This window comes from Pygoscelis adeliae, unplaced genomic scaffold (genome assembly GCF_000699105.1).
Source record: "Pygoscelis adeliae isolate BGI_AS28 unplaced genomic scaffold, ASM69910v1 Scaffold54, whole genome shotgun sequence".
Taxonomy (NCBI): Eukaryota; Metazoa; Chordata; class Aves; order Sphenisciformes; family Spheniscidae; genus Pygoscelis; species Pygoscelis adeliae.
In genome coordinates this window covers 1,566,224-1,581,220 of record NW_008824982.1, presented here as the reverse complement: position 1 = coordinate 1,581,220, position 14,997 = coordinate 1,566,224, and the positions used below count along the sequence as shown (strand labels likewise).

The 14,997-nt window shown below is 41.0% G+C and overlaps 1 protein-coding gene across 1 annotated transcript in view; it reads left to right on the top strand.

Moving 5' to 3' along the window:
• The window catches only part of NCOA7 (nuclear receptor coactivator 7), a 102,821-nt gene that overhangs the window by 33,983 nt on the left and 53,841 nt on the right, over positions 1-14,997 (top strand). Inside the window, 1 exon segment of the mRNA XM_009325638.1 lies at positions 8,994-9,247. Within this exon segment, the coding sequence (XP_009323913.1) occupies positions 8,994-9,247 (254 nt within the window).

The window sequence follows — 14,997 nt, the reverse complement described above, 5'->3', positions numbered from 1 at the left end:
GGCATCAAAAGAAGCTTGGCCAGCAGGGCGAGGGAGGTGATTCTCTACTCTGCTCCAGTGAGACCCCACCTGGAGTACTACATCCAGCTCTGGAGTCCTCAGCATAAGAAAGACACGGACCTGTTGGAGCGGGTCCAGAAGAGGGCCACGAAAATGATCAGGGGGATGGAACACCTCTCCTCTGAAGAAAGGCTGAGAGAGTTGGGGTTGTTCAGCCTAGAGAAGAGAAGGCTTCGGGGAGACCTTATTGCAGCCTATCAGGATTTAAAGGGGGCTTCTAAAAAAGATGGCAGCAAACTTTTTAGCAGGGCCTGTAGTGACAGGACAAGAGGGAATGGCTTTAAACTAAAGGGGGGGTAGATTGAGACTAGGTATAAGGAAGAATTTTTTGACGCTGAGGGTGGTGAAACACTGGCACAGGTTGCCCAGAGAGGTGGTGGATGCCCCATCCCTGGAAACATTCAAGGTCAGGTTGGACGGGGCTCTGAGCAACCTGATCTAGTTGAAGATGTCCCTGCCCACAGCAGGGGGGTTGGACTAGATGACCTTTAGAGTTCCTTTCCAACCCAAACTATTCTATGATTCTGTCTCGTCCCTATGGAGCTGCAACAAATACTTGTGTGCGAGAATGGGGACAACTCCTGGGGACAGGATCAATGGTGAGCAGAGAGAGAGGTGCCTTCTTTTGCTGACAAAAGTGGCTTAAAATGCTTCTTTGAACTACAAGCTTTTCCTCAAATAGTACCGTGCTCCTCCTGTATCCTAGGGCTTTGCTGTGCTTTTTGCCCCAATACCGCTGCACTTGCCATGCTTTATCTCTGATGGGCCAGTTGGGGATGCTTAAGAATGGGGGAGGGGGGAAGTGAGTGCTTGCAGGGATCCTTCACGAATGTGCCCACAGGTGTACAGGCTTCTAGCAGTTTGTGGTGTAGGTACCTGCTGAGCAAAAAACAACAACAACAAAAAAAGGCTATATCCCTGCAACTGTGTTCTCCATAGCCCTTCATAGGCCCTGCCATGATGAATTTTCATAGTTGCTTTTTGTATCTGTTTACGTCTTTGGCAAACACAGCATGACAAAGCTATTTATTTTTAGTTGCTTTTCACCTTATCTGAAAGTATTTCTTGAAATAATTTAATGTGGTGCCCTTGGTACTTTTCATATAAGAAATACTAAAATACCATTCCCTGAGATTCTTTTCCTGGAGGTGGGCTGAGCTATGTTATTGCTGCACGATGTACGGCACATTTCTCATGGATTTTGCTTTAACTGACCATTGATTTTCATCTACTGTTTTATCACTTCATTGTAAATGTTTATTGCCGTTTGAGTCACTAAGTGTTAAATTTCCTTCCGACTGTTTTCAGTCCGTTTAATCAATACTAAAACTGGCTCTGTATTATCAAGAAAGTTTGGTACTTACCTGGTCTGAGAAAGTGGGCGTGCAGCGATGACTGTCTGGAGCGGTACACATCCCCCACAGCTGTCCATGTACCCTGTTGTCGTCTGTCTTCTTTTAGGTTGTTCTCAATTCTTGCACTTTGTTTCCCTATGTTAATCAATTACAAATTTAAAAGGGCCTTCCTCTTTGTTTCATGGAAGTTCAGTTTCTTGAAGAGTGTTCAATTGAGGCAGGGAGGCAGGAGTTTATCAAAGTTTCAGGGAGAACTTGAGATGTGTTTCAGCCAGCCTGATTACCCTGTGCTTATTGTCCTCGTCAAATAATCTTAATAGTTTGAATATGGTGTGACTGTCCTGTGCAGAATCTGTGCAGCTTCCCTGTAACATCCTCCTTTGCCGTGTAACTGCAATTCCCTTTTCTTACAGTTTCAGCCAGCTGATGTCAAGGGGAGCGGTGGCTCGGGGAGCTGGCGCTGAGCGTGGGAGAGCAGCTGGAACCCAGCACCGGCTGGAGGTGGCGGGGCAAGGCCGTTCCTCTCTGGCCAGGCCGTCGATGCAGGCAGAGTGTCTTGCTGAGCCACTTTGGGAAGAATTCATTGCATGTGTAGGAGCGGTGTGGGATGATTAATGAACACCACAGTAGGAGAAACTATCTGGCATCGTTAGCAGAGGAGAAGAGGAGGAGCAGGATGGGAGTGTGATAAGAGTCTAGTTGGTATTTGTGACAAGATAGATCTGTGGTGCGGGTTTAATTGCCTGAAGTTCATTTAACAGGCTTGTTCAAAGTTAAGGGAGTCATCTGAAGGGAGGGATTTCTTCATTTTGCCTTCTGCCTAAAGCTGTTCTTTGGGAGCCTGCAGTAACTGAGGTTTTACGAGAAGGAATTAAATAGATGTCTAAATCAAACAAAACAGCTTTCCAAAATCCTTTCCCGATGGAAAAGACTTTATTAAATTGTTGTCATGGTAATGGAGTGCTGAATACATCATAACCTCTTTTGCTAAGTAAACAGAAAAGATGGGGGTACTTTTTGCCTTTGAAAATAGGAAGTTTCTTAAGCTGTGTGGGAACATTGTATTCTTAAATTTAAGAAAATAAAAACTCTCTGACAGCTCAAAACTCTCTCGAGTTTTACCCTGGGAAATGGTGATTATTTTTCCCCCCCTAAAATAAACATAAGAGAGCTTAAGTGGGATATTTAAAATTGCCTGATATCAGTCAGAAGACTGGGGGGAAAAATTAACATATTTTCATTTAATCTAAGAACTTTTTTCTATCAGAAGTTACAATGTCTTTAGAATTCCGGAACAGCTTTACTACAAATTCTTCCCTCCACGTTACGGATGATGAAACAGAGGTAGAGTGACTTGTTTTTGTAAGCTAACGGCAGTATCAGGAAGAACACGGACATACCCTTTTTGTCAGTACAGCACTTTATTCTTTGGAGCATGCCAACTTTCTTGAGCGTTGCTGATGACTGACCATGTGTGAAACCTGGTGCTGGTATTTGTTGTAAATTAGTAACAGGAGTTCCAATGAAAGTGGAAATTTCTAGCTTTGACCTGTGCTACTAATATCAGAGCTTTCTGTAGTTGCTCTTTGTCATTTGGAATGACCAGAGTATGGACACTTTTCAGTGTTTGCAACCACCATACTGCAACCACGCTGTTGTCCATGATAACTATTTCGGAGTTACTTTTTTTTGTAGTTGTTTTCCCCTCTGCAGTTAGTTGTTTAAATTGCTCATAAAAAATGTGTTCCATCCCTTATTTTTGCCTTGACAGTCTGTTTTAATAGTAAACATACACAGCCTTGTGGCTTGCTCTTTTCCAAAACAGGATGCATCCCGAAATGGCTGGTGTTTCATGGAGCGTGCTTTCTTGTGGAGTGGATGCCGTTTAGTTTTAGAAGGATTTCTCGCTGAGGGTGAACAGGGTGTTCATTTCTGTTGTGAAGTGAAAGTAGCCGCACTGAGGAAGTCGGGAGTGAAGCGTTACGGTCTGGCAAGCAGTCTGACTTCCTTTGGCTTTGCGAACAGTAATGATTTATTTTGTCTTAGATTGCTTATTCGTCAGGTTACATCAGATGGGGTGAGAGCACAATCGTGCCCGGAGCTGGCCGAGTCATGCTGGCACCGAGCTGGGTGAAGGGGAGATGGATAATCTGTGCGGGCTGGAATAGAATAGCTAGCTAGGATCAGACCAGTGGGTGCCTAACAAGAATTTTTACTGTAATATTTCTGTATGTAGTCTTTTTTAATGTCATGAATTTGATTTCTTTAGCTGTTCTGGATGGCATATAGGGTACAAAGAAATTAGTAGGTATTATATTGAGTGCAGAGATTTAAATTAAGAGTAAAATGGTTAATTCTGAATGAAATACTTGGGGTGTATATAATTTTGTATACAAAGGTAACAGGAATCTTGATGGGAACAGAACAGATTAAGTAGTTTGAAGTGTTTAAAGTTTTTTTTTTTTATAAGTTCTGTCAATCTTACTGCATATATGCATAAAATTAAAAAAAAAACCAGCATTTTTAGAACATGATCTGTTTGTGCTGTGCAGGATGTTAAGCTGATCACATGCCAGATATCAAGGCACAGTTTAGAGGATGCACATTGTGGAAAATTTCCCAAAAGGAAAACTGTGTCAGCTTCAAGATAAAATGAAGATTTCTTCTGCCTTCCCCCTTCTTTTTTTTTATATTTTTTGGAGGGCCGTTTTGTTAGATGCTTTTGTTTCTAAAGCAAAAGTTGTCCATGCAGTATGATTTTTATTAATCTAATACATCATAAAAATCATGCTGTATGATTTTTGTTGTCCATGCTGTATGATTTTTATTAATCTAATACATCATAAAAATCATGCCTTACTATCCTGGGAGTTTTTTAGAACATCCTACAATATGGACCTAGTACTCCTTGTCTGTGACTAATTATTATATATCAAATGAGGTCCTATTCAATTGTTTGTTGGGCATCTCTGTTGAGTAAGTGTTAACCAAAACCAAATGGAATTTCTAGAAAAAAATTACTGTCAGATTTCCATTTCTTTATTGTCTCAGTATCAGGGTTGCATAGCTTTACTGGTTGCTTGTAGTCTTCTAGTGAAAGTTGTGCAGGTAACATCACCCCTCCTTTCTCTGATCGGTTTTCTTTTTACGCTAACCACCTACTTTGTTAGCGTAATGGGAAATTCAGGCTGTTCTATTCTAAAAATGCAGATTTACTTGCCTTTTGTAGGCCATCAGGTAGACTTGGGTCTGGAAGATGAAGTAGGCCATTTCTTGAAATATTTCCTAGCTCTTTTCCTGTAAGTCAGTGCCCAAGCTATTAAGCAGTCACTTGCAAATTACTTTGTGAGCACTGCTGACCTTGTATTTTTACCTGCCTACTCTGAAATTATGTCCATTTCAGATCATTGGTCTTTATTGAATGGTATGAGAATGGTGGTTGTGTTACAGAAAGTTTCTGCTCCCTGTTCCCTCTGTAGGGCAGATGCCCAAAAGATCTCTGCAGCCAGCTCACGGTGCCCATTAAGAACCAGTTCCTCTGATTCTCATGGGACTCAGTGGAAAAGCCCCCATGCCGTCCGTTGTGCACAGTAACAGACTGAAAACTTTTACTGGAAAACTCTGTATTTGGACAGACCTAGAAAATGGCTTATCAGTTGTTGCTCAGAAAACATTTTGAGGAGCTGTAAAAGGATGCCTCTATATAAATTCCCAAGAAATGTTTTGCCTGTCAGAACCAATTAGCTTGAAAAACATTATCTGGCATCTAAATGAAATTACAGATGTGTAAGACTCTCCTCAGAAATGGGAATGTGTTTGCAGATTAGCTGTTCGTTTCTCCTGCCCTTCCTTTTACTCTCTCCCTCTTCCCCCAGCAACTTTCCTAGTGAAACACAACATATCCATTGACTCTGATACTGAAAAACAAATATCTTCTGCAGTAACACTTTACCCATTCACTGGAAAAGATGCATATTGTTTTGTCTGAAAGGCTGATTTAATTGCAAAACCTGACACTGGTCAAACTGAGGGGTTTCATATATTTATTTATTTATTTGGCCCTCATATTTTGCCCTGATAACCATTGCTACAAGACTGACTGTTGGTTTCATTCAGAGAAATCCCCTTTAAAATTAAACAAAACCACTTGAAATCTTCTAAAGTAGTTGAAAAAGGAAATAATGTGACGAATGGTGTTCTTAAATCCATCTTCCGTGGCAGCTCTTGCCATGAAGGGTGGGAAATACCTGAGAGCTGGGAGAAGAGCGGATGAGACCTTCAGTCTCCAACTTCTTCAGGAGGTGATGGGTTTGAAATCTGAGCAGGAGAGGGGCTGGCAGCTTGTGTGGGTGCCCAGACTGCCTTGCTGGGATGTGCAGGTCAGTGTGAGAGAAGGGTGGGTGGAGGCTGAAGGGGGGTGCCTCAAGGGGATGGAGTTTTGTTTAAGATGCAGTAAACCCTCTGGCTGTGCTCTTCACAGCCCAGTCTCTGCTGCACTGTATCAGTGCGTGGTAATAATGAATTGCCTTGTGCGTGTACAGGACTTTGTATTTGCTGTACTAAGAGGGTGCACATAATAATGTAAAAAGCATAGTAAATTTGAGGCTGCTGTTTGTTTTAAATGCTGCTGAAGGCTTGTTTTGGTTCTTTGGGATATTATAGTCGAGGTTTTTCAAGAGTGAGTGGAGGGTTTTGCATAATTTTGGCCAGGCTTTAGAGACCTCTAAAAGCAGCATCTTCCGAGCAGAGATCATAACCCCAGGCAGAGCTGCAGTAACTCCAAGTCCTGTGATGAACGTCATGGATACTCAGTCCGCATCCGGTATTTTTTCTAGTGCCAAGGTTGCTGCTTTGCAAGTTGGGTGGTCATTGCATTGAAATGGAGCAGTGGGCAGGAGGAGTAGGCTTGGCGCGCTCTGAAAATCTGATGCCTGCCATGAGGACGGAATAGAAATTATGGAGTACACAGATTCTTGATCGCTCTTACCTGAAAGGTGCCTGTGGCGTTGCCCATCCACAGCAGCAGCTGTGTGCTGGGGATGCTGTAGGTTGTGTGATGAGCGCTCGGTGGGCTGTGGTATGTGGGAGAATCTGGCAAGATTAAACACTACGGGGAGAAGCATCGGTCAGTTACGTTGCGGTTAGTCAGTTCAGACGGTTGTTCCTGCTTTCCTCTTTTCTGTCACTAATGGACCAGTTCTGTTTTAGTTCTTTATTCTTAAAGTTGCCTAGGGCAACTTTGAAAATTCTAGTTCAAATGAGTATGTTTTAAGGAAAGTCCTGATGGAAGCTGCTAGTATCATCACAAGAACTGTTGACCTCTAGAGAGGCTTTTCTCTTTATTCTTTTTTTTCTTCCCCTCCAAAAAAGGGTTCTGTTTCCATTAGCAGCTGCTTTGTTGTTGTTGTTCTGAGATACTACATATATGCTACAGAAAGCTTACTTAACAGAGTTTGTGATCAAAACAAACAGAGTAGGAATCTGAGGATGAAAGGTGCTGATGCAATGTGAGTAGAAATGGGGCTACCAGTGGGTGCTCGACAGTTCTCGTCTACTGAAGCAGATGATTGGGGTAACCTGTGATACGCACAGGTGCAGGAAGGTTGTTGAGTCACTACAGTAAAACATCAGGGTTGTGTCTGATTTACAAGTCTGGAATCAAGTACAACTGTGAGGCAAGGATATGCCATTTCAGTGTAGAGGGCTGCTTTGCAAAGATCGCTACCAGGGCTAAATATAGACATTGTGAATGCAATGTGACTGTAATGTTTTGCAGGTGTTACAGCAGCCTTTGATCAGGACTGTGGCTTATTAGTAAAAAATAAGCTTCTTTTGCATACTCAAATTTTCATTAGTCTAAACAAAACACTTAATCTGTTATATAGATGTATTCACTTTTATCTTTTATAAATTGCTGTAGGTTGTTTTCATATGTAGTCAGGACCTGATCTGTGAAGTTTCACCCACTAAATCCCTTTTGCTGTGCAGAGCGTGAACTACTACTAGTCAACTTGCAAATCAGTGGGTTTGAATGAATGGGGAACCACTGCAGAACTAGGACCCATCCTCACTGAGTTGGCTGCAGAATGTGGATTTCCTGATACCATACTTTGGGAAGCATTTAGGAAATATGTATACGTACGTGTGTGATAGACACAGCTTTTGCAAGACAATCTTTTGAAATGTTTCACTGGGAAGTGTTGGTCACGTGTGGTCTGAAAAACTGCCCTCCTCCAGGGTCTCAAGCTGGATATTCTGAACTTGGGAACTGGTTTTAATGTTTTATTTAAAAAAAAAAAAAAAAAGTATGTAGCCCGAAATGTCTTACTATAGTTCTCAAATGCTCTGTGTATTTATTTTTGTGTTGTAGCCTGAAAAAAATACATTGTTAGAATATAAATATAAAAGGTAGAAGGAAGAATCTCTGAAATTCCTGCATTATATTAATAACTTAATACATTAAGTTTTCCCTTACGTAAACTACTGCTGTGAGATCATGTAACCTTTTCCCATTTGTGGTGACTCATCAATTGTATTTTCTATGCATAATTATTCCTGTGCACGTAACAGCATCAAAAAGATTAATATACTACTGCCTTGTAACTAAGAAGTTAATGTACTAGAGAGAAGGATCATTAGATTAGTTTTCTGTTTTGCGTGGTATGTGTCAGTGATTCTTAACTGATGACTATTTTTAGTGACGCTGATCCTCAGCCCGTAGAGCCAGCCTTTGCTCTCGCTAAGCAAAGTCAGTGCTAAAGATGGTGATTTAGCAGAAAATTCCGTGTTAGGATTCCTGAAGCATCTTTCTCACTTGAGCTGTGCTTTAAGGAGTCTTCTAAAAAGAAAATACTCTTGTTGCTATAGTGATAAGCTGGAAGATTTATAGGCAGCTCATTAAGATTTCTCTCAGAAGAGCTATAGCAGCTGGAAAATGTTCCTGCACAAGTAGTTTGCGGCCACATTGGTCACGTTGCAGGAGGAGCTGCTGGGTGACACTTGGAGTACCAGGTGGTGTGGGTTGTGCAAGAACAGATGTGGAGTAGCATGGGTGGCCGCTGGGAGATAACCTTGGACAAAATGGAAATAAATAACAAGTTTATATCAAAACAAGTAGCTTTATAAAGCAGGAGCAGTTGACTGTGAAGTTATGTTAGCTGTTGCATTATAATACATTAGGATCTGAAGTTTTATTTTATCCTAAGCTTCATCTTGAAAATGTGATTCAGAATCTTGTTTCTACGTTTAGATGTATGGTGGTTTAAAAACAAAACAAGTCTGTGATGTTTTTTGTTTCTCTTTCCCCATTCCTCTTCCCTGGTAAACAACAGTAAAAACTTGATTACCTTTTTTGTTATTCTTGAGAAGATATCCTGAGATGATGATATGATGATTGAAGAGTATTCTGTAGGATAATCTTAGCTACCAAGTTACTGATGCAAAGTGTATGGTTTTTACTGAGTTGTAAGGAATTCTGATATTAAATTAATTTTTAAAAAAATCAAGTTAGCAAGTGAGTTAACTTGTCCATAGAGGTTGGCTACATCTTAATGTTGTGGGTTTTTTCTTTATGCATAGTTTGAAAAAGAAAAGGCAAGCCAAACAAAACACCGAGACTGTCTCTGCCAATTCCCCTGGATCTCCTGTTTCCAAAACACCTTTTGAGAAAGATGATGAAAGTAAAGTTATTTTGGAGCAAATCAGTTCCTCTGAAGACAACTGTAAATTTGCTGGGGAAAAGGAAACTGTTCCAGACAAAGAAAAGAAGAAGAAAAAATACAATCAACTGAAAGATATCAGACGCACAGAACTTAAAAGATACTATAGTACTGGTGAGTTATGTTAATGCTGCAGTATTTTGAAATATGTTTGTTTTGATAGCTTGTTAATGTACTTTTCTCATATTCTGTAGGCCTTCCTTAAAAGGATAATTGACTTCGAATATCCTTCCTGTAAAAACAAAGTTATGTAGTTCTGCATATCATCTGCTTCTAACTTTAACCTTGTAGTTCTTAAAACATACGTACTTCTTGTTTTTCAGTTCTAAAACTCAGTGTTGTTATAGGCAACAGTTAAGTTTATTACTGCATTTTATTTTAATTTTTTTTGATTTGTCTTCAGCGTTTTATGGCATTGGGGTACAGTTTTTTTGATAAGGTTATTGGTTTCTTAAATTAATGTGTATTGTTTAAGACTTCAGTCTTAATTCATATTCATTTTGTCTCCTGAAGTGTGAACAAGTAAGTAAATTAACTACGTATTTTTAAACAAGATGTCAAAGGGCTTGTGTGCTGGAAAGCTTGTTTCCCCCTCCACCCCCAACTGTATCAGTATCTGAGGAACTGTATCAGTTAATCATAAATATCTTTTTTAGATTTATTCTTGCAAGTAATTCAGAAAAAAATCAGTTTGTGCATAAATATGTGAGATGAGTCATATACCTATCTGTTTGCAGTTCTGGATTGTAATTTGTTAGATACTCTTCAGTAATTTTAGATATGATTTATGAAATACTTCTTCCAAATTTTCTTTTGGTATTTTGTAGGAATGATCTTTTAGGTTAAGAGAATCATATTTATGAAATATCATAGAATCATAGAATCATTGAATCATTAAGGTTGGAAGAGACCTCCAAGATCATCGAGTCCAACCGTCAACCCAACACCACCATGCCCACTAAACCATGGCCCTAAGCACCTCATCTATCCGTCTTTTAAATACTTCCAGGGATGGGGACTCAACCACTTCCCTGGGCAGCCTGGTCCAATGTTTAACCACTCTTTCAGTAAAGAAATTTTTCCTCACATCCAATCTAAACCTCCCCTGGCGCAACTTGAGGTTGAGAACTTTGGTTCCATCTTGGAAGGAATCCTTTTTTAAAGAGAAGGCAGGCAACAGAAAACTCTAGTTATCCTCGAGGCAGACTTCTTTCCTGCTTGCACAGTGTGCATGAATGGCTGGCTCCTAAGAAGGAGTCCTCATTAGGCTAAGAAACAAATCCTCGGTAAAAATGTTGTTGTGTGTTGACTGGTGCATGCAGACTAGTCCACACCTGGAGACTGTCTTTTATGAGGTAACACAAAGAAGATAAATCTTGGAGTAATGTTTCCTGGCAGGCTCAAGAGTTTACAGTGATTTATTGATCAGTCCATAATTTTTGGCAGGCTTAAATCTGATGAGATCAATAATCTGGGAACTAAAAGAAAACTTGCTTCTCTTTGTCTGAAGTTCTGGCCACAGTGTTCTTGAAATAAATCCATAGAAGGAAAACTGGAGAATTGTTAATGAATGAACCTGTGAACTCTGGTTTTTTAGTATGCTAATTTAAAAAAAAACAAACACACCAAAATATAAACTACTGTTCATTCCTAGTGAAGTGCTTCCGCTAAAAGCAGCAGTTTGTTGTTGGTTTGTACCCAAAGGAATTTGGGGTTTTTTTTTGAGGTAGCTGAATTTTGTTTCTCTAGTGTTTCAGTAGTTTTGTGAAAAACACTGCAACAGTCGGCATTTGCGGTGGAGAGTCGGGGGGTAAGGAAGATGGTGGCATCCCTCTCTCTCACTGAAGAGTGCGGCAGGGCTGGTGAGGGAGAACATAAGGCTCTCCGGGTCATCTTTGGCTTGTCATCCAACTGTCACTGCAAACTCAGGTTTTACTCAGGTTTGTTTCATAAGCTTTCCCATGTTTCGTGTGGGACTTGAAATGCTACTGGCTATCATGCGGGTGTGCAAAGCCTCTGGGTTCTGCAGAAACATAGAACTTCTGTAGAGAAATAGAAGAATTTAATGCTGCTGTTGAGCTGAGCACAGACACAACTGACAAAACCCATAGAGAGAGAAACCCCTTTGTTATTTAAACGCCTGCTTTCGGTTGTTCCTAAATAAAGACTTTTACCCAGCTGGTGCATCAAAATTGTGGAAGTGGAAGTTTGAAGAGAGATGGAAAATAGTTGATTGTGAAACAAGTGCAATAGCTCCACGTTCCCTATGCAACTCTCAAAATGAAGTCATTTCAGTGGAATTGTTAGTTGACATAGTATTAGTCTGCATGCCTTAACACCTGCCTTCGTCCACTGCAGCTATACCTGGCAGTGGTTACCTGCTTAGCTGTTTGTTACTGCTGCTCTCCTGAAAGCTGCCGCCTTCACTAACATGCCGAGCAGTCTCCGAGAGCTCTCCCTACACCCGTAGCAGCCTGTACAAACTGGGCTTGTTTAAATAGTTGGCTTTCATCTGCATGCGGCAGAGTACAAAACCATCCGTCTCGCTGAGCTGAGCTCTACCAGAAGGTGTGCGTTCAGCAGTTCCCTGCTGGAAGATGTTAGCTGCAGTGGTGGGAAGGTACTGCCAAATCTGTAAAGACTTCATTTTTTTAATTGTTGATATACTTTCATATGAAACTGGCTAAGAGGGATTATCCATGCATATACATCTGTCTTCATTATTTAACATTATGGATGCACATACCTCAATTTTTTTCTTCCACATGATTTTTTTCCTCTCCAAGTTGTCCCTTTATTGATGTTTCTGAGGTGCTCTGACTAAAATACTCTCTCTCTTACTTATGGTTAACCATTTTTCTGAGTGTCTTTGCACAAGGACTTGGGGGTTTTGTTCGGTGGTTGTTTTTTTCCAATTACCCAGCTTTGACTTAATGTCTAGAACTTTAAGAAAATCTGATACAGGAATTACTAATTCTTTTTCTAAATGCTTTGTGCACTTCGCCAAAATGCTTAGTTTTCCAGTCAAATGCTGGAAATGCTTAGTTTTCTTTCTAGTCAAAAGAAAAATGCATTAGATGTAGCAACATTCTTGCAGATTCTCATCTGTGTGTTGATATGATGATGCATACATATTTTGTGGCTTAATGGAGGTCCTGTCATAAGCTGCTTTTAGCCTAGAAGGGTCGTGTCTGTCAGTCTAACAGAATGAAGACCCCTGCCCTCTGAATAATCTCCCTTTCATATTTCACAGGACTACAAATCCTTCTTTATTTATTGTTCTAAGAGAAACGGGGAAGGAACATCTCTTCTCACTATAATTTGTTCCTTGCACACCATGTCCCTTCATTAGAAGTTTGTGAATGTTTGCCTTTATGAATTCGTAAATGCTGACAGTGACATCCTTACTCTTTCACTTTGAATGCCATGCCTTTTAATGGATTTATGCAGGGGCTGATACTCTGTCAGAAGGATTTTGTTGACTCAGTAAATCCCTCTTCTCCTGTGGAAAGTCTGTCACACAGTTTCTGAAGGCTGCGGAGAACTGGAGGTGGTGGTGCTCCCTGCCACACTTTGTAGAAAAGAGAGCGGTTAAAAGACTTTTCTTATTCTTTGGAGAAGATGGAAGCGCAGCGATGGAGCGAGGAGCTCCTCGCCTGGTATGCAGGTGCCGTGTTGTGTTAATGCCTGCAGCCGGCGGGTGGCATTGCCGAGCCGAGGAGGAGGAGTTGCGACTCGGGCATCCTCTAGAAAGGGATCCCTCTCCCCAGCCAAGACTGTGCCGTACAGCATATCTGCTACCATTGTGGTGGCACCGTTACAAATAACCTAATGGTATGAGGTCTTGATCATTTCTCTTGAGGCACTGCTGAATGGCTGAACAGATCCCACTGCGAGAAGGCTTCTCCTGTGTAACCTCATATTTTCCTTTTCTCATAGCACTTGTGTTGTTCTTCAATGGCTCTATAATTCTGGAATATATCTGTACCGTTCAGTCTCCAAATCTCTAAGACAAGGGCAGATATAGCCCTTGTTTTCTTGTCTTAAAACAACAGAGGCTCTGATACTGTTTGTTTTTCTTTCCTGAGGACCAATGAAAATAACCCCTTTCTCCTTATTTTTGCCTCATCTCTTGGCTTATGTGGCAACCGGCTTCTGAACTTTGCCTTCTTACCCTTTCTGCTGCTGTTGCTGCAGTAATCTTCTTTCAGACTCCCAAGGATGTGTCTGTCTGGCACAGTGCAATGGTTGCATAGGTACCCTGGCTGCTATACGCAGTGCCCAGGATGCTCTCCCCTTCTTCTTGGGATAACCTAGTTGACCTACTTTTGCAGCTTGGCTGCTTAGTTCAGACACACTTTCTGTGGGAAGCCTGTTTTTGTCCCCTTTTTTTTTTTCTCATTGTTTTCCTCTCCCCACTCCACCCCCCGCCATGTCGCAGGCTCTAAAACACTTTCACAAACACGAGGCGAGTTGCCAGGGGCCCAACACTGGAGCTGTAACAGCTTGGAAGCACCAGATTGGCTCTAGGGCAGGATGCACATCTCTGGGACAGACTTGTTAGGTGGACTCCTGTGAGACTAAGAAACCAGGATTCCTGTCAGCAGTTGCTAAGCTGGATGTTGATGATTATGTTTTGCCACTGAAGACACTGAAACAGGAAAAAAGGTGACCTTCTGAAAGCAGGCAGTGTAACAGTGGTGCAAATTAGGGTTGAGTGCAGTCCTCTGAATTTTGTCCATATATTTATTCCAACATGATATAATGCATCTTTCTACCAGATGTGCAGAATAGTCCCAGACTGCACTCATTTTGCTTGAAATCGTAAGTGGTCAGCATATGTGAGGAATTGTTCTCCATTAAAAAATGCATCACAAAAAAAAGTTTGATTTAGGTGACTTGTCCTACATCACACAGTTACTTTTATCAGCAAAATAAAATCCAGTTAACTAGCTTATCATTCTGCTCTCTAATCATAAAGCCATCCTTTCTCATTCACTGTATGGTGTTCAATTTTTGCAGCAAGTGAGTGGGAGGTGAGACTAACAAAACCTCCTGATTTCTGTCCAAAACAAACACGAGTCCTAAACACTGTGACAAGAGTCCTGAGAGGGGAAAATGGTATGTGCCCATTTAATGAGACAGTATATTTTATGTTGAATAGGAGGTGCCAGAGTATCTTCCCAGAGTCCAGAGGCAGAAAACAGATGCCTTTTTGAATTGTCCTCCCTGCCATCACTCGGGCAGGGGGTGATACTGGAGCAGTGTGGCACACGTGCAGTTACCAAGCCTCTGAATGTTCTGGGTAGCTGGCCAAGAACAAATGTTAGTAAATAAAAGAGAGAGGGCACAGCCATTTTCATCACCCATAATGTGGTAAGATTTGCCCTGACTGGCACAGAATCAGCAGAGGCAGCTCCCATGATACCGGCAGTATTTACTCTGTTTCAAAGTTGGAAGTTGCTTGTAACACAGTGAAAATTCATAGAGAATTTAAATTTAATAAAAAGGTGGGGCACTTACTGAACCCACTTTGCATAATCATTTCTAATAGGTCATTTGCTAAATAGGCGTAATCTGAAGTGGACTTTTCAGTATAGATTGAGTTGAAAATTGAAACTTCCTTCTGCTAATGAGTCCTGGTTTTGTCTTTCCTACTACCTGGTATGGTTGTTCAACAGTAGGATGCAGCTGAAGACTTAATTAAGGTGCTAGGCATAAAAAAGTAGAGTACATTTAAAAAAAAAAAAAAGAAAATCCATATACGTTCTTGCTGGTAATTAGCTAACGGTAATCAGGCCTAATCTCGGGGCTTGATTTGGTCAGCCCTATTTGTGTAGCAAAGTACTTTGTATTCTAAGTAA